The 23,593-nt window shown below is 40.3% G+C and overlaps 1 protein-coding gene across 9 annotated transcripts in view; it reads left to right on the top strand.

Annotated features, from left to right (window-relative positions):
* Nucleotides 1–23,593, top strand: part of LOC124138395 (potassium channel subfamily T member 2-like) — a 175,255-nt gene that overhangs the window by 109,099 nt on the left and 42,563 nt on the right. For all 9 annotated transcript variants that reach the window (XM_048388883.1, XM_048388878.1, XM_048388876.1 and 6 more), the window contains exon 9: nucleotides 12,315–12,498. In XM_048388883.1, coding sequence (XP_048244840.1) covers nucleotides 12,315–12,498 — 184 coding nt within the window. The remainder of the gene's footprint in view (nucleotides 1–12,314; nucleotides 12,499–23,593) is intronic.

Here is a 23,593-nt window from a genome sequence, read left to right as displayed (position 1 = left end):
AATTGGCTGGAAGGCATAGCCGTGGACATATGGGTGCAGTAACTGGCTGGAAGGCATAGCCCTGGACATATGGGTGTAGTAACTGGCTGGAAGGCATAGCCCTGGACATATGGGTGTAGTAACTGGCTGGAAGGCATATCCCTGGACATATGGGTGTAGTAACTGGCTGGAAGGCATAGCCCTGGACATATGGGTGTAGTAACTGGCTGGAAGGCATAGCCCTGGACATATGGGTGTAGTAACTGGATGGAAGGCATAGCCCTGGACATATGGGTGTAGTAACTGGATGGAAGGCATAGCCCTGGACATATGGGTGTAGTAACTGGCTGGAAGGCATAGCCCTGGACATATGGGTGTAGTAACTGGCTGGAAGGCATAGCCCTGGACATATGGGTGTAGTAACTGGCTGGAAGGCATAGCCCTGGACATATGGGTGCAGTAATTGTCTGGAAGGCATAGACCTGGACATATGGGTGCAGTAATTGTCTGGAAGGCATAGCCTGGACATATGGGTGTAGTAACTGGCTGGAAGGCATAGCCCTGGACATATGGGTGTAGTAATTGTCTGGAAGGCATAGCCCTGGACATATGGGTGTAGTAACTGGCTGGAAGGCATAGCCCTGGACATATGGGTGCAGTAATTGTCTGGAAGGCATAGACCTGGACATATGGGTGCAGTAATTGTCTGGAAGGCATAGCCCTGGACATATGGGTGTAGTAACTGGCTGGAAGGCATAGCCGTGGACATATGGGTGCAGTAACTGGCTGGAAGGCATAGCCCTGGACATATGGGTGCAGTAATTGGCTGGAAGGCATAGCCCTGGACATATGGGTGTAGTAATTGTCTGGAAGGCATAGCCCTGGACATATGGGTGCAGTAACTGGCTGGAAGGCATAGCCCTGGACATATGGGTGTAGTAACTGGCTGGAAGGCATAGCCCTGGACATATGGGTGCAGTAATTAGCTGGAAGGCATAGCCCTGGACATATGGGTGCAGTAACTGGATGGAAGACATAGACCTGGACATATGGGTGTAGTAACTGGCTGGAAGGCATAGCCCTGGACATATGGGTGCAGTAATTGGCTGGAAGGCATAGCCGTGGACATATGGGTGCAGTAACTGGCTGGAAGGCATAGCCCTGGACATATGGGTGTAGTAACTGGCTGGAAGGCATAGCCCTGGACATATGGGTGCAGTAATTGGCTGGAAGGCATAGCCGTGGACATATGGGTGCAGTAACTGGCTGGAAGGCATAGCCCTGGACATATGGGTGTAGTAATTGGCTGGAAGGCATACCCCTGGACATATGGGTGTAGTAACTGGCTGGAAGGCATAGCCCTGGACATATGGGTGTAGTAACTGGCTGGAAGGCATAGCCCTGGACATATGGGTGTAGTAACTGGATGGAAGGCATAGCCCTGGACATATGGGTGTAGTAACTGGATGGAAGGCATAGCCCTGGACATATGGGTGTAGTAACTGGCTGGAAGGCATAGCCCTGGACATATGGGTGTAGTAACTGGCTGGAAGGCATAGCCCTGGACATATGGGTGTAGTAACTGGCTGGAAGGCATAGCCCTGGACATATGGGTGCAGTAATTGTCTGGAAGGCATAGACCTGGACATATGGGTGCAGTAATTGTCTGGAAGGCATAGCCTGGACATATGGGTGTAGTAACTGGCTGGAAGGCATAGCCCTGGACATATGGGTGTAGTAATTGTCTGGAAGGCATAGCCCTGGACATATGGGTGTAGTAACTGGCTGGAAGGCATAGCCCTGGACATATGGGTGCAGTAATTGTCTGGAAGGCATAGACCTGGACATATGGGTGCAGTAATTGTCTGGAAGGCATAGCCTGGACATATGGGTGTAGTAACTGGCTGGAAGGCATAGCCCTGGACATATGGGTGCAGTAATTGTCTGGAAGGCATAGACCTGGACATATGGGTGCAGTAATTGTCTGGAAGGCATAGCCCTGGACATATGGGTGCAGTAATTGTCTGGAAGGCATAGATCTGGACATATGGGTGCAGTAACTGGCTGGAAGGCATAGCCCTGGACATATGGGTGCAGTAATTGGCTGGAAGGCATAGCCCTGGACATATGGGTGCAGTAATTGTCTGGAAGGCATAGCCTGGACATATGGGTGTAGTAACTGGCTGGAAGGCATAGACCTGGACATATGGGTGCAGTAATTGGCTGGAAGGCATAGCCTGGACATATGGGTGCAGTAATTGGCTGGAAGGCATAGCCCTGGACATATGGGTGCAGTAATTGGCTGGAAGGCATAGACCTGGACATATGGGTGCAGTAACTGGCTGGAAGGCATAGACCTGGACATATGGGTGTAGTAACTGGCTGGAAGGCATAGACCTGGACATATGGGTGCAGTAATTGTCTGGAAGGCATAGCCGTGGACATATGGGTGTAGTAACTGGCTGGAAGGCATAGACCTGGACATATGGGTGCAGTAACTGGCTGGAAGGCATAGCCCTGGACATATGGGTGCAGTAACTGTCTGGAAGGCATTCCTCCTGTATACAGAGACATGGATTGATGGCAGAACAGCCTGGCAGCTTTCAGGAAGCACAACAGACATTGAGATGATGGTGTTAAGGACACATGTCTGAGATGAAGTGTCCCCAAGACAATACATCAGCAACTAAAGGCTACTTTATTTCACACCCATTATCCAGCCAGACACAATGACACTTTAACTGAAGTAAAACAGAAACTTGAGCTCAAAAGAAGCCAATTTGAAAACAGCAGACAACTACGATACTAACATATGCCTCATAATGTTAAAATAATCACTCAAAGCGGGGATGTTAAGTCGTTAAAGGACATGAATCTGTCTGCACGGTAAATGAATGTCTATGGAGATGGGTGTCTAGTTATTATTCAGCCTAATTGAAGGCAAAAAAACAAAACAGGAGGAACCATGAAGTATACAGTTACTGCCACTTCCTTGTGAGTCTAGACCAGGGATTCGGAATTTGTTTTTGTCAATCGGACATTTGTATTTTTGTCATGCCCACCTCATATTTGACTGTTGCTGGTGGATGTTCATGTATGAATAAAATAGTAAAATAATACAAGAATAAAATCAGGGTCACTTTCATGGCATATTCCAGATTATCTTGAATATACTGCACACTTTTTTTACTGTAAAACACACCACAAGGAGTCGTGATGTTTATCCCTTAACGCAAACTAAAGATGTTATCGTGAGCACGTAATATCAGAAATATCATGTCAGCAAATCCTTACTGAATTATGCTATTTAATCCTGTTATTACACTATCTGGTTATAAAAACTGTCCATTGTATATACGGACTTGTGTTTGTAATCTATTTTATTTAATTAAACAAATTCAAATTCAATATTGTTAACATTAATTTCAGCCAAATCGGTAACTTACCGTTATTTACAGCAACCACAGTCAGATTACTGATATTGATGCCATGAAATGTACTTAAGTTGACAGAGAATGGATACATATACACATGTATCATAAATGCCACACTTTGACTCATTAAAAGTCATATTTGTTGTAGTGTGACTATTATATATGGCAACATAATGTTTCGCAATTCTGCGGCAACAGTGACGGGTCAAATTGTTCCATACGTGGATCAAAGTTTAAAATGTCCAGTTTGAACTTTTTCAAAACGGACAGCCACAACTGGACAAGACCAGCACACAGACCGGTGTCCGGATCTCTGGTACAGACTCTCATTTGTCTGTTGTGTGTTATAATAAGAATATACAGGTGTGTATGAAGTTCTTGTTTGTGTAGCGGCCGTAAAATGTCCGAGTCCTGTGATGGGATTCGAACCACGGACCTTCTGATCCTAGGTCGGATGCCTTGTCCACATGACCAAAGAGGTTAACCCCGTCAGCAAGCTGACAAGGTAAGGATGTCATCTGTGGGATGACTCCACGCCCTGCTACATACTCCCCTGTCAACAGAAGGCACGTCCCGGGCCGCATAGTAGGGTACTGAGGCTTATTTTGCTCAAATTTAATATGAACGTGCTCAGCCCCACGTTGGGCGCCAATGTAGCAGCCATAAAATTTCTGAGTCCCGTGATGAGATTCGAACCACTGACCTGATCCGTTGTCGGACGCCTTGTCCACATGACCAAAGAGGTTAACCCCGTCAGCAAGCTGACAAGGTAAGGATCTCATTTGTGGGATGACTCCACGCCCTGCTACATATGCATGTGGTTGAGATGAAAAGGGGGGTTAACATCATGTTCAAGATCATTTTTTTCTAATATTGTGACGTGCATGCACATGTGTGACTGCTTGTACTAGGCCCAGACTTATGCTGGTATAATAGTGCTAGCCCACTGAGACACCATGAGTTTAACATGGATACCCCACTCAGACACAGTGTACTGACTCTGAGCCAGCTAGTCCTTGTTTTATCCCCTTTAATACTGCCAAGCACCAGGCAGGGCAACAACAAGTACCATATTTTAACTTCTTGTGATATTTAATACGGCCAGGGGATCGAGTCACTGACCTCTCTCTTGGCAGACACTCTATGCACTTGAGATTCATGTTTTTTGATAATACATAAACTACAATATGCTTCAATTTTCATAAGCAAACATGATTGATATTTGTGAAGGGTGGCTGAATGGTGTTGGCTGACTGTGTGCCAATATACCTTTTGGTGTGTGGTTGTTTAAAATATTAAAATATCAATTACTGGTTAGTTTCCAGAAATAAGCATTAATAGGCCGCCAAAATATAGCTGTGATGTTGTTGACTACAGCATTTAAACAACAGTAACCAGAAGTGATGGCAGTCACAATTGTATTTTGATCCTTTGCATTGCTCCTTTGTTTGAAAAACAGGGGATATTGCAATTACCATGTCTGTCTGTTTTCCGTTTCTGGAGCAGAACTCCCAAACCATTCAATATTTCATCTTGAAAGTTTCTTTATAGATCAGTCTAGTGGGGAACTGGTGCCTTTTGATGATTTGGGATTTTTATTTTTTTTATTTTGTTTTGTTTTTATGATATTTCCTGATTGAAAGAAGTTGTTTTCCGTTTCCGGAGCAGAACTCCAAAACCATTGAATATTTCCTGTTGAAACTTGCTATATAGATCAGTCTAGTGGGGAACTGACGCCTTTTGATGATTTGGGATATGTCATCTTCTGATGTCTCTTGTATGAAAGAGTGAACATATATTATATTTTAAACAATAATGAGAATGTCAACTTGTTTATATCCAATCTGCAAATATTTGTAAATATTAATGCAAAATTTATAATATAATTGCTTATGGGCAGATGTTCTGATAATGATCCAGCTGCCTTTTCATTGATCCACCATATGAAATGGAATAAATTTGTAAAACTAGTAATCAAATTGATAATCAAGTAATCAAATTGATGAAACAAGTAATCAAATTGAGAAATCAAGTAATGAAATTGATGAAGCAAGTAATCAAACTGAAAAATCAAGTAATCCAATTGATGAAACAAGTAATCAAATTGAGAAATCAAGTAATGAAATTGATGAAACAAGTAATCAAATTGACAAATCAAGTAATGAAATTGATGAAGCAAGTAATCAAATTGACAAATCAAGTAATGAAATTGATGAAACAAGTAATCAAATTGACAAATCAAGTAATGAAATTGATTAAACAAGAAATGAAATTGACAAATCAAGAAATGAAATTGACAAATCAAGTAATGAAATTGATGAAACAAGTAATGAAATTGACAAATCAAGTAATGAAATTGATGAAACAAGTAATGAAATTGAAAAATCAAGTAATCAAATTGATGAAACAAGTAATGAAATTGAAAAATCAAGTAATGAAATTGATGAAACAAGTAATGAAATTGACAAATCAAGTAATGAAATTGATGAAACAAGCAATCAAATTGACAAATCATGTAATCAAATTGATGAAACAAGTAATCAAATTGACAAATCAAGTAATGAAATTGATGAAACAAGCAATCAAATTGACAAATCAAGTAATGAAATTGACAAGTCATGTAATCAAATTGACAAATCATGTAATCAAATTGACAAATCAAGTAATCAACTTGACAAATCATGTAATCAAATTGACAAATCAAGTAATCAAATTGATGAAACAAGTAGTCAAATTGACAAATCAAGTAATGAAATTGATGAAACAAGTATTGTAATTGTTGAAACAAGTAATAAAATTGATAAAACAAGTAATCAAATTGACAAATCAAGTTGTGAAATTGGTGAAACAAGTAATTAAATTGATAAAACAAGTAATTAGATTGATAAAACAAGTACTTTAATTTATAAAACAAGTTGATCTAACCCGGAGCTGAAAGAATATTTCTCAGTCTAAAGAGGTTTCACTGGAGGTGCGCCGGTTCACTTCTAGACCATGTGAATATCTTTGGATGCTTTGCACATTTTTCTCTGTCACCTGTAGCGTTTGCAAGAAAAAGGCTTTTTTCACAAGAACATGCTTGGACGTGGATGTTCAGTACAAGCAAAAATGTTCTGTTAATTCATTTTTGAAGCCTTTTAAGATTCACCGTGTTTTATGAACATTAAAAAAGACAATGTCTAATTTGACACTGACCCAGTTTCAGACAAAGAAGCTTTTGCCATCTAACTATCTTTGTTGTCATTCCCTTGAGGAATATTTTTATTAAACTGGTAAAGGTTACGTCCCAGTTGATGAAGAACACTTAAATGATGCTCTGGAAGATACATACTGTCATGGGTATGAATAACACTTTGCATCCATCACCTCCGTGGGTAGCTGTACTGATTAAAATATTTCCTACACTCAGGACTTGATGTATCAGGCAATCCTGCCCCTGACTGATTACGCTCTCCAGGTCAAGCTAAATTCCACCAAAACAACAAACCAAATATCTGCTTTTGCATGTTTTGGCCATGCCCTTGTACCTGATCTGCCATTATTCCATAATATGTAAATATAAGACAGGAACAGAACTAGTTGTCAGTTGTATAGTAGAAACAAATAATACTCTAACTAAAAAATACTTTAAGTTGAAACAATCCCATCCTAACCTGGTTTCTAAATCCGAAACAGAACTATCAGGTTTCCAAAGTTTGGTTTCACATGTTACAGTCCTCAAAAAAATATATATGGCGGCGGTCGGGTAGCCTAGTGGTTAAAGCGTTCGCTCATCACACCGAAGACCCGGGTTCAATTCCCAACATGGGTACAGTGTATGAAGCCCATTTCTACTCACTCACTCAAATAAATATACTCACTGCCAAAAGAAACATGAATACCATACATGTTGGTTAATATATGAAGAATTATATATTAAAGAGATATTAGATTGGTTCGATGCACAAGCAAACATATTGGTATGTTGTGTGAACCAACATTCATGAACTCATCACATGTGACGTCATAGATCCATGGATCGGGATGCTCCATTTGTTTCATGTAGGACCAGCATGTAAAGTTTGAGAATCACGTGGAGCATAAAAATAAAAACAGTTTGTGGTAACGCTTGACTGACTTTGTCTTTAATTCATACACATTGGAAACATCTCTTCTTAATGTACATGGGGCGGTCGGGTAGCCTAGTGGTTAAAGCGTTTGCTCGTCACGTCGAAGACCTGGGTTCGATACCTGACATGGGTACAATGTGTAAAGCCCATTTCTGGTGTCCCCCGCCGTGATATTCCTGGAATATTGTTAAAAGTGGCGTAAACCTATATTCACTCACTCACTCTTAACGTACATACTTCTGTATATGTTTCTATGATTCGCGTTTCTCTTAGTGGTGAGTGTACATACTGACACACAAGAAACAAACATCATCATGTTTCCAAGCATCAGACATGTATTTTTGTGTCCATCTCAAAACACATCACATAGTGAGTCAGTGAGTTGGGTTTAATGCCGCTTTTAACAGTATTCCAGTTATATCCCAAAGTGTCAGCTTAATGTGGGAGGAAAGCCCAAAGTGATGTAGGTCTCTGACGTTTACCACATTGGTGAAACCCACAAGCACGGGTATGGTACCGACAAACCTAGAAATAGCATAAAAAAAGATTCGAACCTGATGACATTGTTGAGTTTGATTACCTCATGCCTAGTACACAGAACAATTTTTTTGTGGCCAATTTGTGAAATATTATAAAAAATTGAATATGCATTTTCAAAGTGTTTCAGTGTAAGACTAAACAATCCCTTGCAACCCATGGCAGTCCATACCAATCTATAGAACTAGACACTAAACCAAAACGAGTAGCTTTTGTAACTATTCGAGGAATGCCTATTCTTGGAATTCACCCAGTGATGCCAACCAATCCTAGTTTGGTAGAATCATTACAATGTATTTTTACCAAATTCCTCCAATACAATGAAGTGAAAGATATTGTGAATTGGACAAAAAATAACATGGCCTGTAATTTTAAACAGATGACCTTGCTATAGCCATTGTTGCATGTACAACCTATCAATTATCAATTACCATATTGAATGTAGTAAGCGCCCAGTTCTGATAAGCGCCAATGGTGATATTTTGCTTATGTAATGGCTAGTGTCAACAATCCCATTTAGCACCCCTTTCGATTGATCAATGTACACAAGACTTATTTATTTGTGTATAATACACACTCGTGTATAATATGCATAGACTTTTCTTTTGTATCATTTCAGGCAATCAGCATAAACCACAAAATTTACAATTTTTTATTCTAATAAGAGCGCCGTTTCTAATTTTGAGAGCACCCTGGGCACTTATGACGTTGAATACAATAGTAATAGTAATTTGTTATGGATTGTGGGAATGTTTGTAGATTTTGATGAGTTTGGGTGATAAAATATGATTTGTTTTCATAAAAATCATATAGTCAGACATACCAAATGATTATTTATATTTTTGTGAAAATTACTAAGTTTAAACACCAATTATCCTAGATAATCCAGGTTGCTTCCGTTTCTGATTGGCGTTTCTAAGTCACCACACATTGAAAGTTAAAGAGTATTTGTACCAAATTATCAAAAAGTTTTTGTTTCCCGCGAGGTGAAGCATGCTGATGAACCAGAAGGAAAGAGGAATGATTAAGAAACATAACGTAATAGAACTAGGACCAACAACTTTTAAAATGTAAATCACAACTTAATTAGACCTCCCTTTTATAGTCTTTGTTCCATCCTTGAGACTATTAGTCACCACTCGCCCCTTTCCGTAACCTGCAAGAAGACTCGTCCCCCTATCGATGAATGTTATGTGCGAAAATACGACAAACCAATCAGAATGCGCGTATTATTTCAAGTTCTTCATCAAAGAATCCCTCAGAAATAATTTTGATTTTACATATGTCTTGCATCTAAAAATATCCCAAAGGCACAGTTAAATGTGTTCAGTCATACTGTATAATTCCGCACGTCCCGATGTGCTTTAAATTGCATCTGAAATATATATAATATTTGGGGAAAATGTGTGAACCATTACGCAATGAGTTGACAATTGTTTTAGGTATGCCCGTTTGCGCTAAGACAGAACCCGGTCGCAAAAATGACCACGAGAGGGGCACTAGTCGCTATTCTGCTTGTCCCGGAATAACAAGGGTTGGTCACGAATGGGATCAGCTATTACTATCCCAGTATTGATACACTGCGACCTTCCACCTGTGAGATTTGCTGGGAACTCAAGGATGGTCATATTCATTGCCTGTTTCATCCATGTCCTGATTGTCTCTCTGGTATTCATTCTGTGGAATGCAAATCTTTGAGGTGATACAATCGTACCAAGCTGGAATAAGCATACACGCTGATTTGCTTGTCATGGACTTCCTCATGTTCAAAACATGATGACATTAATGGCAAAATTACATCCTTTTGATGCTGCCAATGCCATCTGATGGCCCATGTTGGAGTAATCCTGTTTCGGACATGATTTGGAAATGATTTGAGCTGTGTCTTGTGTCATGGTAGAATGAGGTTTTCTGATGTTTGTGGCTACAATGTGTATTGATTGTTATTGAGCTTGGATACAGACGAGGCACTCATACAAATATGTTTACCTTGTGGAAATTCTAGGTTTAGATCAGAATATGCATGTCTCCGCATTGGGAATACATGTATGTGATGGAAAAATTTTTACATTCAATGTTTATTTGCCCAATCGGTCTCAAGTACCCTGTGCTTGAATTCCTATTGGGAGTCTAGGTAGGAATAGGATTCTAGCATCCTATGTGTCTCCTTGTTGGGATTCGAGTTCATGACAGGTTCTTAGTGCCCATGCATGTCTTTTTGTTTGGATTTTTCTACAGAAAAGGTCCCAGCACACATGTCTTGTGTGTTGAATCTGGATCAAGTTAGGATCGCAGTAACCCATGCTTGCCTTCCCATTGGGATTCTAGGTCAGACTAGATTCCTTATACACCATGCTTGTCTTTCCATTTGGATTCTTGGTCAGAATAGATTCCTTATACATCATGCTTGCCTTCCCATTGGGATTCTAGGTCAGATTAGATTCTTTATACACCATGCTTGTCTTCCCATTGGGATTCTTGGGCAGAATAAATTCCTTATACACCATGCTTGCCTTCCCATTGGGATTCTAGGTCAGATTAGATTCTTTATACACCATGCTTGCCTTCGCATTGGGATTCTTGGTCAGAATAGATTCCTTATACACCATGCTTGTCTTCCCATTGGGATTCTTGGTCAGAATAATTTCCTTATACACCATGCTTACCTTCCCATTGGGATTCTAGGTCAGACTAGATTCCCTGTACACCATGCTTGTCTTTCCATTGGGATTCTAGGTCATACTAGATTCCTTATACACCATGCTTGCCTTCCCATGGGGATTCTAGGTCATACTAGATTCCTTATACACCATGCTTGCCTTCCCATGGGGATTCTAGGTCATACTAGATTCTTTATACACCATGCTTGCCTTCCCATTGGGATTCTAGGTCATACTAGATTCCTTATACACCATGCTTGCCTTCCCATTGGGATTCTTGGTCAGACTAGATTCCTTATACACCATGCTTGCCTTTCCATGGGGATTCTTGGTCAGAATAAATTCATTATACACCATGCTTGCCTTCCCATTGGGATTCTAGGTCAGACTAGATTCCCTGTACACCATGCTTGTCTTTCCATTGGGATTCTAGGTCATACTAGATTCCTTATACACCATGCTTGCCTTCCCATGGGGATTCTAGGTCATACTAGATTCCTTATACACCATGCTTGCCTTCCCATGGGGATTCTAGGTCATACTAGATTCTTTATACACCATGCTTGCCTTCCCATTGGGATTCTAGGTCATACTAGATTCCTTATACACCATGCTTGCCTTCCCATTGGGATTCTAGGTCAGACTAGATTCCTTATACACCATGCTTGCCTTTCCATGGGGATTCTAGGTCAGACTAGATTCCCTGTACACCATGCTTGTCTTCCCATTGGGATTCTTGGTCAGAATAAATTCATTATACACCATGCTTGTCTTCCCATTGGGATTCTTGGTCAGACTAGATTCATTATACACCATGCTTGTCTTCCCATTGGGATTCTTGGTCAGAATAAATTCATTATACACCATGCTTGTCTTCACATTAGGATTCTTGGTCCGACTAGATTCCCTGTACACCATGCTTGCCTTCCCATTGGAATTCTTGGTCAGACTAGATTCACAGCACCTCATGTTTGTCTTCCCATTGGGGTTCTTGGTCAGACTAGATTTCCAGTACCCAATGTTGTCTCTCTGTGAGTATTCCAGTTCAGAATAGGTTTTCACTTGACTCACCATGGGCCATTATGGTTCAAGAAAGGCACTGAACACCCAATGCTTATTGATAGATTCTACCAGTATGAGGACTACCTGGTTATAATGTGTGACATGGCTGATTGAGTGAGTGAGTGAGTGAGTATGGTTTTACGCCACTTTTAGCAATATTCCAGCAATATCATGGTGGGTCACACCAGAAATGGGCTTCACACATTGTGCCCATTCTGATGAAGTATTAAAATGTTACAGATAGAGGACATTTCCAAGTTGGCATCAAATGATGCAATTCCCATTTAACTTGAACCATGTGTTCTTGTGTTTATTCAGGTGATTCATTGACTTGCCTTTGCATGTGTTTATGATGGGTAAGCTGGAGGGGCAAGATACAATCACATTTTTCAAAACACCTGGTGGCATCACTATTTGACAGTGCTTCATAAACATGTGAGATTTCTTACCATTAAAGAAAGGGTAATGTCACTTTTATTTACAGCAATTATTTACTACGAGCCCTACTGATGATGATCTGATCTTTGTTTCAGTGCCTGTGGTATCCAACACCTTCAGCGGGGAGGGAACCACCACTTTGGTCTGTTTGAGTCCTTCTGGTTTGTGGTGGTGACATTTTCCACAGTGGGCTACGGTGACGTCTACCCCGACATCTGGCCCAGCCAGCTCTTCATGCTACTGATGATCTGTGTTGCCCTCTTCATCTTGCCCACACAAGTAAGTACTCAGGATGCTAGCAGTGTTACTGGCGAAGTTTTAACATCTGCCCTGACGTCTGGCCCAGCCAGCTCTTCCTGCTGTTGGAGTGAGTGAGTGAGTGAGTTGGGTTTAACGCCACTTTTAACAGTATTCCAGTTATATTGCGGCTTGTCAGCTTGATGTGGGAGGAAAGCCAAAGTGATGCAGGTCTCAGACGTTTACCACTTTGGTGAAACCCATGAGCACGGGTATGGTGCTGACAAACCTAGAAACATAATCGGGACGAACCGGGATTCGAACCTACACTCATAGGTTTCTGGCGTGTCCAAGGGACGCAACTCTGCACAGCGAATCGCGGCGCCTTAGACGGCTGGGCCACCCGTGCCCCCTCATGCTATTGGATGTGGCGGTGTAGTCTAGTGAGTTTGTGTTCGCTCGGCATGTCGAAGACCCGGTTTCGATTCCCGACATTGGTACAATGTGCGAAGCTCATTTCTGGTCTCCCCTGCCATGATATTGGTGGAATATTGCTAAAGGCGGTACTCACTCACTCATTCATGCTGATGATTATTTGTGTTTCCCTCTGTCTTGCCCTCACAAGTAGGTACACAAGATGCTTGCAGTGTTACTGGCAAAGTTTTAGCAGACCAGCACCAAACACAAATACCAGTCCAGACTAGTTTTTAGTGTGACAATTGCTGAATAAAAGATAATAAGCGCACTCCTTTTAGTATTAATGGAATCATCATGCAGGAAGAAGGAGATTTATTCCTGAATAGTCCCTTAAAACATGTCGGAGAACAATTTGTTTTGTGTCAGTGTTGTGGGAATTTCTTGATATATGTGGTTCTGTACACTAGAGAATGTCACCTCTTTTGTATTCCAGCTATACCAGTTATACATAATTGATATAGCTGGAACTTAGGTGAACGCCGTCATCCCGAGCCAGGGGCGTTAATTGACTGTAAAAGTCCAGTTTCCAGTTGCCAAACTTAGGCTGGAATTTCCAGAGATCGTAGCACCACCGGTAGCTATTGCGAGTTATGTCCCTTCGATGTACCTTCTATGTCCCTCCTATTGACCAATAAGATTCCATCTCTTAAATCACTTGCATTTACTTCAAATGAAACAGCAGCGCCCAGTCAAGATGATCTCATTGATAATCAAGATCAATATTGTATTAAATTCAAGTCTTACCCTGCACTATGATTAAAAATATGAAAAGATTTGCAAAATATCTGTCTACATCCTGTTGACAGTACACATGTTTTGCAAATCCTGCTTGTTGATATCCATGTTGTTTATGAACCGGATGTCTAGGTCGTTACGTGATTTTGAATGGAATATGCATAGACTCGTTGGTCCTGACAAGGTGTAACCCCAGAATTCCAGACTATTTCGGCAAGGGTGGAAACTGGACTTTTATAGTCAGTTAACTCCCTTTCATCCGGACGATGGGTGAATGCACATGTGCAAAAGTCATTTTGGGGGACATGCTTGTCATTCAAAAGCATGAATTATTTGGCCTCAATGCCCACAAGCATAACAAAACATGGACTCTTTCAGACTGAAGTGGATTCTTTCTTTGTGGCAGAAAATACAAATATTTCTATTAAAATTTTTTTAGTTTTTTTAAATACAGTCATCTTAGGTACACAACTTCTTAAACCCAAATAAAAGCATCTTATCAGCATTCAGCACAGACAGCACTGAGTTATAAGAAAAATAAAGCTAAACGAAACGATTTACCGTTGTCATTCTCAGAGAAATAAGCATGAAATCGTTATTGACAAGCCTTAAATGAACTGTCAATCATGAGGAAATGATCAATACTTGATATAATAGACATCGTGGCTTTTCAGTGGCTTTTCCCAATAATAGAACATATGCTAGTCCAAGAGTCTACAGGCTCCTCAGAAGCTATGCTATGAGATGCTATGAACTTTGGTATATATGTTTTTTTCACCCACGATATTGCTGTTCAAACATTAAACATTGGCTGAGATGACTTATTAATTATGGATCTCTGTTTTTTTCATTTCTTTAAGAAGGGGAATGTGCCGTGGAGTTAATGTGGGACCACTTGGTGTTATATTGCTTTGAATTTATTATATTGCGAAACAACGATTGAGTCCAATCAAAATAGCTCCCTGCTTATATTCAGCATCATAGTGCCAGAGACTTGGAGACAATGGTGCCAAAATTGGTTCTGTGGTTGATGCATTATTACTGATGGATCTTAATGTTTTGTGTTATGGAAATATTGAGAGATCCAGGTAGCTTGGGTCAGTTTGACAGATGTTCACTGTTTCCTGAAGGTAGTGAATTTATAGAACTTGTTCCAACGACTGAAGTAACTGGCACACTTTAACATAGACTTTGTGATATGATTGATTCATCGAATGAGATGCAGAGTTGCGTCCCTTGGTCACGCCAGAAACCTATGATCTATAGAAACCCGGTTCAGCCCGATTATGTTTCTAGGTTTGTCAGCACCATACCCGTGCTCGTGGGTTTCACTGAAGTGGTAAACGTCCAAGACCTCCATCACTTTGGGCCTTCCTCCCACATTAAGCTGACACGACGTGATATAACTGGAATACTGTTAAAAGCGGCGTTAAACCCAACTCACTCACTCACTCACCCAATATCTTATTAACCGATGAGAATTGTCCTCGTTTATTCCATTAGGCATAAAAGACAAAATAGCTGTAAAAATTATATAAATGGATCACTGAAAATCAGTGATGCCGCCAGATTTCGCCAAAAGGGTCAGCATGTCCTTCCCTACTCGTAGCACCCGCTAGTCAAACAAATCGCCTAAAAAAAGTATGTGTGTTGCCTGTTTTTTGTAAAGACAATACAAATCTATGATAAAACATTTTTGGCTTACAGATTCTTGTGAAGTTTGACTTATTGTCCTTTTAAACTGATCCCAACCACACCTCATTACTTTATCACATCATACGCCTTACAAGTTGTAGAAACGAAATAGGGTAGTTGTCAGTCGTGTGAACTTGTCTAATAAATTCCATATCAATATTTCAATGTTTTTATAATGGTCGCTATCATACCCGAAACTCTGATTGCATGACAGGCTTGTGTGACAACCACATTAAGGTAATGACCTGGTGGTACCGAGAAAATGAATTAGTTTCCTTTGTTTTTTTGGTTACAATTATCTCACGCTCTCCTGTCGCCCAAAATAGCAACAATAGCAAGAGCCTCATCTCGGGACATGCGCATCCGTTGAACACGTCCATTGATCTTGACAAGCAACTTTGAAGGAAATGCAGTAAATTTCATTGATTAATAATGTTTTTTTTGGTTTCCCTTTAATTCTGTAGCTTTTTGTAAAATATTTCATTACTTTTAAGAACATTATGACATCAAACATATTGGATGGGTTAATTAGGTGTATTTTCCCTCTCTGATGGAATCTTAATGATTTATTTTTATTTTCATGAACATGTTCAGATTGTTTGCCAGTTTGCTTGTCTCGCATTAGTTTTTGAGCAGATGTTTACTGGATGAGTTTTGATAACGAAACAAGGTTACACCTTTTAGAGATGGAAATAGACTCTTTGATCAATACACCGATTAACGAGCTATAGTTCATTTAATGTTTTTGTTGTTGTAAGTTTACAATCGCTGTTCATTTTCCGATTCATTTATCATGTTTGATGCTGGCACCAGTAGTTGGGTGAGTGCTGCTCGGGCAGCGAGATCCTGTGAGTCCTGACCTTCTCTAAATAAAAGTGACTAAGCCGTTTCCATATTTGGAAGAGATCAGTGCTCAAAGTGGAGTCCATTGTATGATTTTTGTCTATATGAGCATGTGTTTATGAATCACTATCAAATATTGATGATACCAGCGGCACAAACACATTCAAAGGCAAGTCAATTTTTCACCTATAAACACATGGAAACATATGGTAAAGTCAAAATGGGGAATTGCATCAGACATAATTTTTGTCACTGATGTGTCAAATTTGGAAATGTTCACCACATGTCTACCATGAAACCTTTTGAAAACTTGAATGTTGAACCCTGACCTAACAACATTTATTGCATGAGTCATATGATGCTCTTAGAAATTTTCATAGAAAGGCTATGGACCGCTGCTCATGATATCAATCACTTTATTGTCGGGTCGATTATTTACAGACCACCATCATATAGCTGGAATATTGCTGAGTGCGGCATTAACCCACAAACAACATGTCCCATCTTTGTCCCCTTTGGTGACTTCCATGAGCATGTGTATGGGGCTGATAAACCTAGAAACATTGGGGCGAGGCGGGATTCGGACCCATGATCATAGGTTTCTGGCATGTCCAAGGGATGCAACTCTGCACAGCAGGTTGCGGCCCCACGGACCACTGGGCCACTGGGCCACAGACCACTGGGCCACGGGGCCACTGGACCACAGACCACTGGGCCACTGGACCCCTGGACCACTGGGCCACAGGGCCACTGGACCACAGACCACTGGGCCACTGGACCACTGGGCCTGAGTAAGGAAAGGGTTGTAGTTTTTTCCTTCCACAAAATTTTTGACCAAACAATCAAGATATGAATTTGAAGGATTATGATTGTAATCATGGTAAAAGTGAGTGTGTTTACTTGGCATTTTCTTAATATGGACTATTAATCACCCATGTTGATTTCTGTAGGCATCCCTTTAAAATTCAGAATCTATGCAAAGAGAAAAAACAAATATTAATGTACACTGTAAAGTGAAGCAATTCACTTCATTTAGGATTGACTTAGTAATTATTTTTTCTTCACAAAAGTCAATGTCAGAACCCCTCCCAGAGTGGCTGGTGGATGGACATGGACATTCCTAAAGCCGACTTCCACTAGGATGTGGTTGTGTTGATGTGTCTATTTTCTCTGAGTTGAATAACAGTCGATAATGTGGACTTGTCTGCAGTGTCATCTCCTAAAACAAGCAAAACACATTGAATGTATTGAAGGATTAGGCTGTGTGTGTTCAGCATGATTGGTATTGACTGTGGCATGTTTATCTAGGCAGAGCTGGCACAGATAGAGCCTATTTGAGGGATGCTGGTGTAAGCATGGGGAAAGTAGCTCCAGCTATAGATTTGCATAAGGTAGTTGTAAAAAGGTGGAGCCAATGAAATGCATGGGATTTGGAGACTATAATCTTTTGGAAATCTGATGGAAGCTTGTTATTGTGTCTTCATATTGTCAAGCATAGAGGTGGACCTTTAGTCTGAGTACTGAGGCATTTAGGTGGACACTTAGTCTTTGTACTGAGGCATCGTGATGAACACTTTGTCTTTGTACTGAGGCTTAGAGGTGGACATTAGTCTTTGTACTGAGGAATAGAAGTAGACATTAGTCTTTGTATTGAGGAATAGGGGTGGACATTAGTCTTTGTAGTGAGGAATAGAGGTGGACATTAGTCTTTGTAGTGAGGCATAGGGGTGGACATTAGTCTTTGTACTGAGGAATAGAAGTGGACAATTTTGAAATAATGCAGTACCTTAAATGTTGAATTAATGCATCTTCAAATTAATACGACTGCAGACCCTTAGCCAAAAATGCAACTCAAAATCAATTCGACTCCCGGGCCCCCACCCCATTCTCAGTGGAAAGATACGTAGCCTTATCTTAATCCAATCTATCCTTAATCCAATCAAACAACAAATAGCACTGCTTCAGTAAAAACAATAAACAGTGTTTTCCTAAAACCAACACAGTTTATATGTTTATTCTGCTGACTGACATAAAGGAAGTTCAAAGCCAGCAAAATAATTTAACCAACAACAGTTCACTGATTTGAGTGGTCAGTGATGCCTAGTTTGACACGAGTGGGTAGAACTCTTGACCCCATGCCTATTGTGTAATTCCTATTCTTAAATTGATATTGCTATTGCTATGTACTTGTTACAACTGCTCCCTTACCTCACTGCAGGCCCTAACAGGCAAAATCCCCCTGGATTTTTGCCGAGAACAGTTAACAATAAATTTCTGGGCCTCAACCCAACAAAACATTCTAATCCAACACTTCCTTATAAACAATATAAGGCTAAAACACCAAACACTAGCATTATTAACTCCAATCTCTCAACGCACACTCAACTACTTAAACTACCCAAATGATTTAAGACTAAAAACAAAACCAAACAACATATTCACACCCAAACTACAAATCACCAATACAGACACAACGCTCTCCTCCGAACTAAATACAGAAACCGACCCTAATACCACACCATCATACATACACGAAAAAAGGCCAAATTGGTGTCACATCTATACAGATGGGTCCTCCGACCCAAGCTCGAAACACACAGGTTTCGGTTTCCATGTATATAAACCCACGAAAGAAACTAAATGCTACAGGCTCTCAAATAATCAATCAGTTTTCACGGCCGAATTAATGGTGATGGCCACAACTCTACATAACCCCCAAATTAAAAAAAAACAAAAAAAAATAATCCTTACTGACTCACTTAGTGGACTCCAAGCTAATAAAAACCAAAACACAAAAAATCGACCTAATTTAATTCAACAGTTACTCAAAAGCTCCAACAAGCTCCGCAATCTAGGTAAAGATATCGAATGCGTATGGATCCACGTCAGAGTGTTTGGTAACAAACATGCCTACAAAGCAGCCAAAGCATCACTAAAATTAGAAGAAATCAGCATCAACCTACCAGTATCTAAAAACGAGATTAAAGTATCACTAAGAGTAAAATCCTCCAAAAGTGGCAAAACCAATATCAGAAATCAAACTGTAAACTAAAACAGGTGCTCCAAAAGCCACTCAAAAAAAACAAAAGTTCTTCATAAATCGAAAAAAAATATCACCAAGGCAATAATCAAATCACAGACAGGGCAAACTAAACCAAACTCTCACCTCCACAGAATCAGAAAACACCAAACAGTTAACGCCCTCACTGTAACCTAATGGAAACACCTGAACACGCACTATTACACTGCACACGCCACCAACAGCACAGAACAACCCTCAAATCCACAATAAACTGTAACAACCAAATGTCTCTGGCAACACTTCTGAACCCACTAAACGAGCTACAAATTAGGCATTAGGCATTTCCCTAATTAAAACAGGCCTACTAGGCCTCATTTAATAAACTACAAAATCATTCTATACCATGCTAAGACCCTTAAAAAAATAAAATTAAAAAATCCAAAATAACACACAACCACACAAACTCCCTTAGCACCTATCCCACCTATAGCACATCATTCTTCAAAATCCAAATTTCCCCAAAATTAAATAAGCAACCCTATAGTCCCCCAGGTTCCCCTTCCTTTTAGGACATACCTGGGCTACTTGGCAAAATCACTAACTGGCCTGGCGGGCCCGTGTGCGACATACGCATAAAGTCGGAAAGCGCACATAAAAACAACAACTCTCTCTCTCTCTCTCTCTCTCTCTCTCTCTCTACAGTATTCATTTCAAATAGGCTTTGTGATGGATATGGGCATTTGATCAGTTTTTGGTGAAGATACTTGAATAATAGTCTCTTTAATCTTTCATAGTATTGAAATGACCAAATCCTTTAATATATACATTTGATAAATGTGTCTGTCTAATTCTTTTATAATACAGTGTCAGGCTCGCCTGTGTCCCTGAAGTAAGTTCAGTTAATAGCCATGAGATAAATGTCAGCTGGATCAATTGTTTGTTTATTTAGATAATACTAAAAATAGTAATCCAATTGTTTGTTTAATTTCTTAGCAGTATTCCAGATATACAATGATCTGTAAATAATTGTCTAGACCAGACAATCCAATGATTGATATTGGGAGCAACGGTCCTTTCCTTGAGGTTACGATGGCATCCAATCAGTCAAGTCTTTGTGGGTACAAGTGTAGATCGGCAGGCTAGAGGCATCATTTGGTAATGCATACTAGGCAAGTTCACTTTGATGTAAAGCATGATATTTCGGACAAACTATTTCAGTGGTTTCATCCTCTGTGGGGATTCAGGGTTAATAAAGACTAGGTGCCCAGAAACTTTGCTGGTCAATGAGGCAACCAAGTATTGTCAGATTGTCTGACTTGGGGACTTTGTTGATTGCCTGTGGATGTACCCTGACAGCTTTGATCATTGCTCATAGTATCAATCACTGGATTTTCCTGGTGCTGACTCAAGTATTTACTGGCCACTGTCATAGCTGGAATATTGCTGAGTTTGGCAACACAGACACAGACAGAGACAGACACGCACACACACGACACACACTCTCTCTTTCTCTCTCACTCACTCTCTCACTCACTTACTCACTCACTCACTCACTCACTCACTCACTCACTCACCCAACCACCCATCCACTCACTCACTCACTCACTCACTCACTCACCCACTCACTCACTCACTCACTCACTCACTCACTCACTCACTCACTCACTCACTCACTCACTCACAGTAACCTGCCCCCACAGCTTGTTTACTGTTCAATTCAAGCTTGTGCAAGAGAACTTTGCCAATCAATGCTGCAATATTGAATTTGACATAAAGAAATCGAACTGTGTGTGACTGGAATATGCTCTGGAAGAAAAAAACCTTCATTTCACTGTTTTAACGAGTAAATCATTGCTCTCATTTTGGGAAGAACTGAATGTTTTAGTTGGTGGTTAGCTCAAAACCATTTGCAATTATTGAAGTCTCTGTGATGAATGTTTCATGTAAGAACCTCTCTGCGAAAATCTCCTGAAGACATTTGTATGTTTTATATGCATGGCATTCAGATTCAGTTTGAAGGAATTCATCACAAGGCAAACACTCTTCATCTGCCTTGTTAGCATGGATTGAAAACTCCGCCCTGTACTGCCATCTTGGGATGAAGGCTTTCATTGTTGCCCCAGTTCATCACTAAAAAACAAGCAACATTGGCGACTTCTTCTTGTATCCATCTTCCTGAGGCAAGGGAGTTAATTACCTATATAAGTCCAGTTTCCACCCTTGCCGAACTAGGCTGGAATTATGGAGGGACATTTTGGTTAGACTAACAAGTCTATGCATAGTTCAATCAAAATCGTGTAACAAACTAGACATCTGATTTCGGCCGACTGCAGGATTTGCAACTGGCCATCATCAGATATTTTGTAGATCTTTTCATGTTTTTAATCAAGGTGCTCAAGTGATTGGATGCACTTCACGGGTAAGACCTGGTTAATTACAATATAGATCTTGATTATCGATCAGATCGTCTTGACTGAATGCCGCCATTTTGTTTGAAGCAAATGCAAGTGGTATGAGCGATGGGATCTTATTGGTCATGCAGTAGGAGGGACATAGAAGGGACATAATTAGTAATAGCCACTGGTGGTGCAAGGATCGAGCTAGGATATCACAGCCTAGTTCGGCAAGAGTGGAAACTGGACTTAAATAATCAGTTAATGCCCTTGCCTCAGGAAGATGCTTGTATCTTGTTTTTCAAGTTTCTTTCTATCCTGTATTTCTAGTTTCTATCAATCCTGTATTTCTAGTTTTTGTCAATCCTGTATTTCTAGTTTCTATCAATCCTGTATTTCTAGTTTTTGTCAATCCTGTATTTCTAGTTTTTGTCAATCCTGTATTTCTAGTTGTTGTCAATTCTGTATTTATAGTTTCTATCAATCCTGTATTTATAGTTTCTATCAATCCTGTATTTCTAGTTTCTATCAATCATGTACATGTATTTCTAGTTTCTATCAATCATGTATTTCTAGTTTCTATCAATCATGTATTTCTAGTTTCTATCCATCTTGTGTGTGTCTGCTGTAGCTGGAATAGGTCTCAGCAGCTGATGCATGGTGTAAGAGGTGAATATATGGATAGTGTGGTCAGGCGGGTGATTTGATTGCATGACATGGTATCCCAATTGTATGGATCATTGTTCATGACGTCAATCACTGATGGTCGGAATATTTACAGACTGCTATCATATAGCTGGAGTGAGTGAGTGAGTGAGTGAGTTGGGATTTACACTGCTTTTAGATGGGGTACAATAGAAAGTGAGTGAGTGAACATGGTTTTATGCCGCTTTTAGCAATATTCCAGCAATATCATGGCGGGGGACACCAGAAATGGGCTTCACACATAGTACCCATGTGGAGAATCGAATCAGGGTCTTTGGCATGACAAGCGAACTCTTTAACCACTAGACTACCCCACCACCCCTCATATAGCTGGAGTCTAGCTCTGTGCAGTGTTGAACAACAAACAAAACAAACAAAAACTCAACAGAAGCTGGAACAGCGTTGTGATTTTGTCAGTTGAATTCTTGGGTGTCCGATTATTCTGTTATTTGAAGAATGAGACAATTGTGCGCTGTTAATCAGGATATTACTTGGAGTTGATGAGTTTTGGGGTATGAATTGTGAGTTGAATTGACTGGTGTGTGTTTTGGCCTGGATTCTTGGTTAACAAGGTTGAGGAATTTGTTTAGATTCTATTTCTGCAAACTGCAGAAATATATCTCTGCCTCACGGTTTAGGCCTACCAGAATCATATGATCCTGGTTTCAAAATCCTTATTGACTTTGATGACCTTTCTAGGTTTATCAGTGCAATATTTGTTTGTGCTCATGGATTTTACCAAAAGTAATAAATATCTGAGACCTGCATCACTTTCCTCCCACATCAACCGACACACTGTGATGTAACTGAAAAACTGTTCAACGCCGCTTAAAACCAAACTCACTTCAACACCAGCTACTACAGATTTGTCTAATTGAACTGACGTGACCACAGCTAATGATCTGACCCAAACACACTCGAGACAAGAGCTCAATAATGTTTTTATTTGAAGCCAAACATTACGTTATCCATTAGGTGCTTCCTGCTTCTTCATCCAACAAATTGAGCCGTTAACCCCAAATAAAACGGAATTGCAGGCATGACTGATCATTGATTTCGGCCATTACCAGTGGGGGCTCACGATTTGGAAGACACTTTGTACACGGTATTGATCTCTGTCATTAATCACATGAGCATGCTGAGCTGGTGTGTAGACATCAGACAGATGCTCTGGACAATTAGACCTCCTTTGATAGTCAGGACACTGAAGACTGCCCACCTCATTCACCATTGATGAGGTTACAGCTTCTCAGATGCCCTCTCAGCT

Source organism: Haliotis rufescens, unplaced genomic scaffold, assembly GCF_023055435.1.
Source record: "Haliotis rufescens isolate VD_foot unplaced genomic scaffold, xgHalRufe1.0.p SCAF_8, whole genome shotgun sequence".
NCBI lineage: Eukaryota > Metazoa > Mollusca > Gastropoda > Lepetellida > Haliotidae > Haliotis > Haliotis rufescens.
Note: the sequence above shows the minus strand (reverse complement) of the source record. Positions and strands in the feature narration are given on the sequence as shown.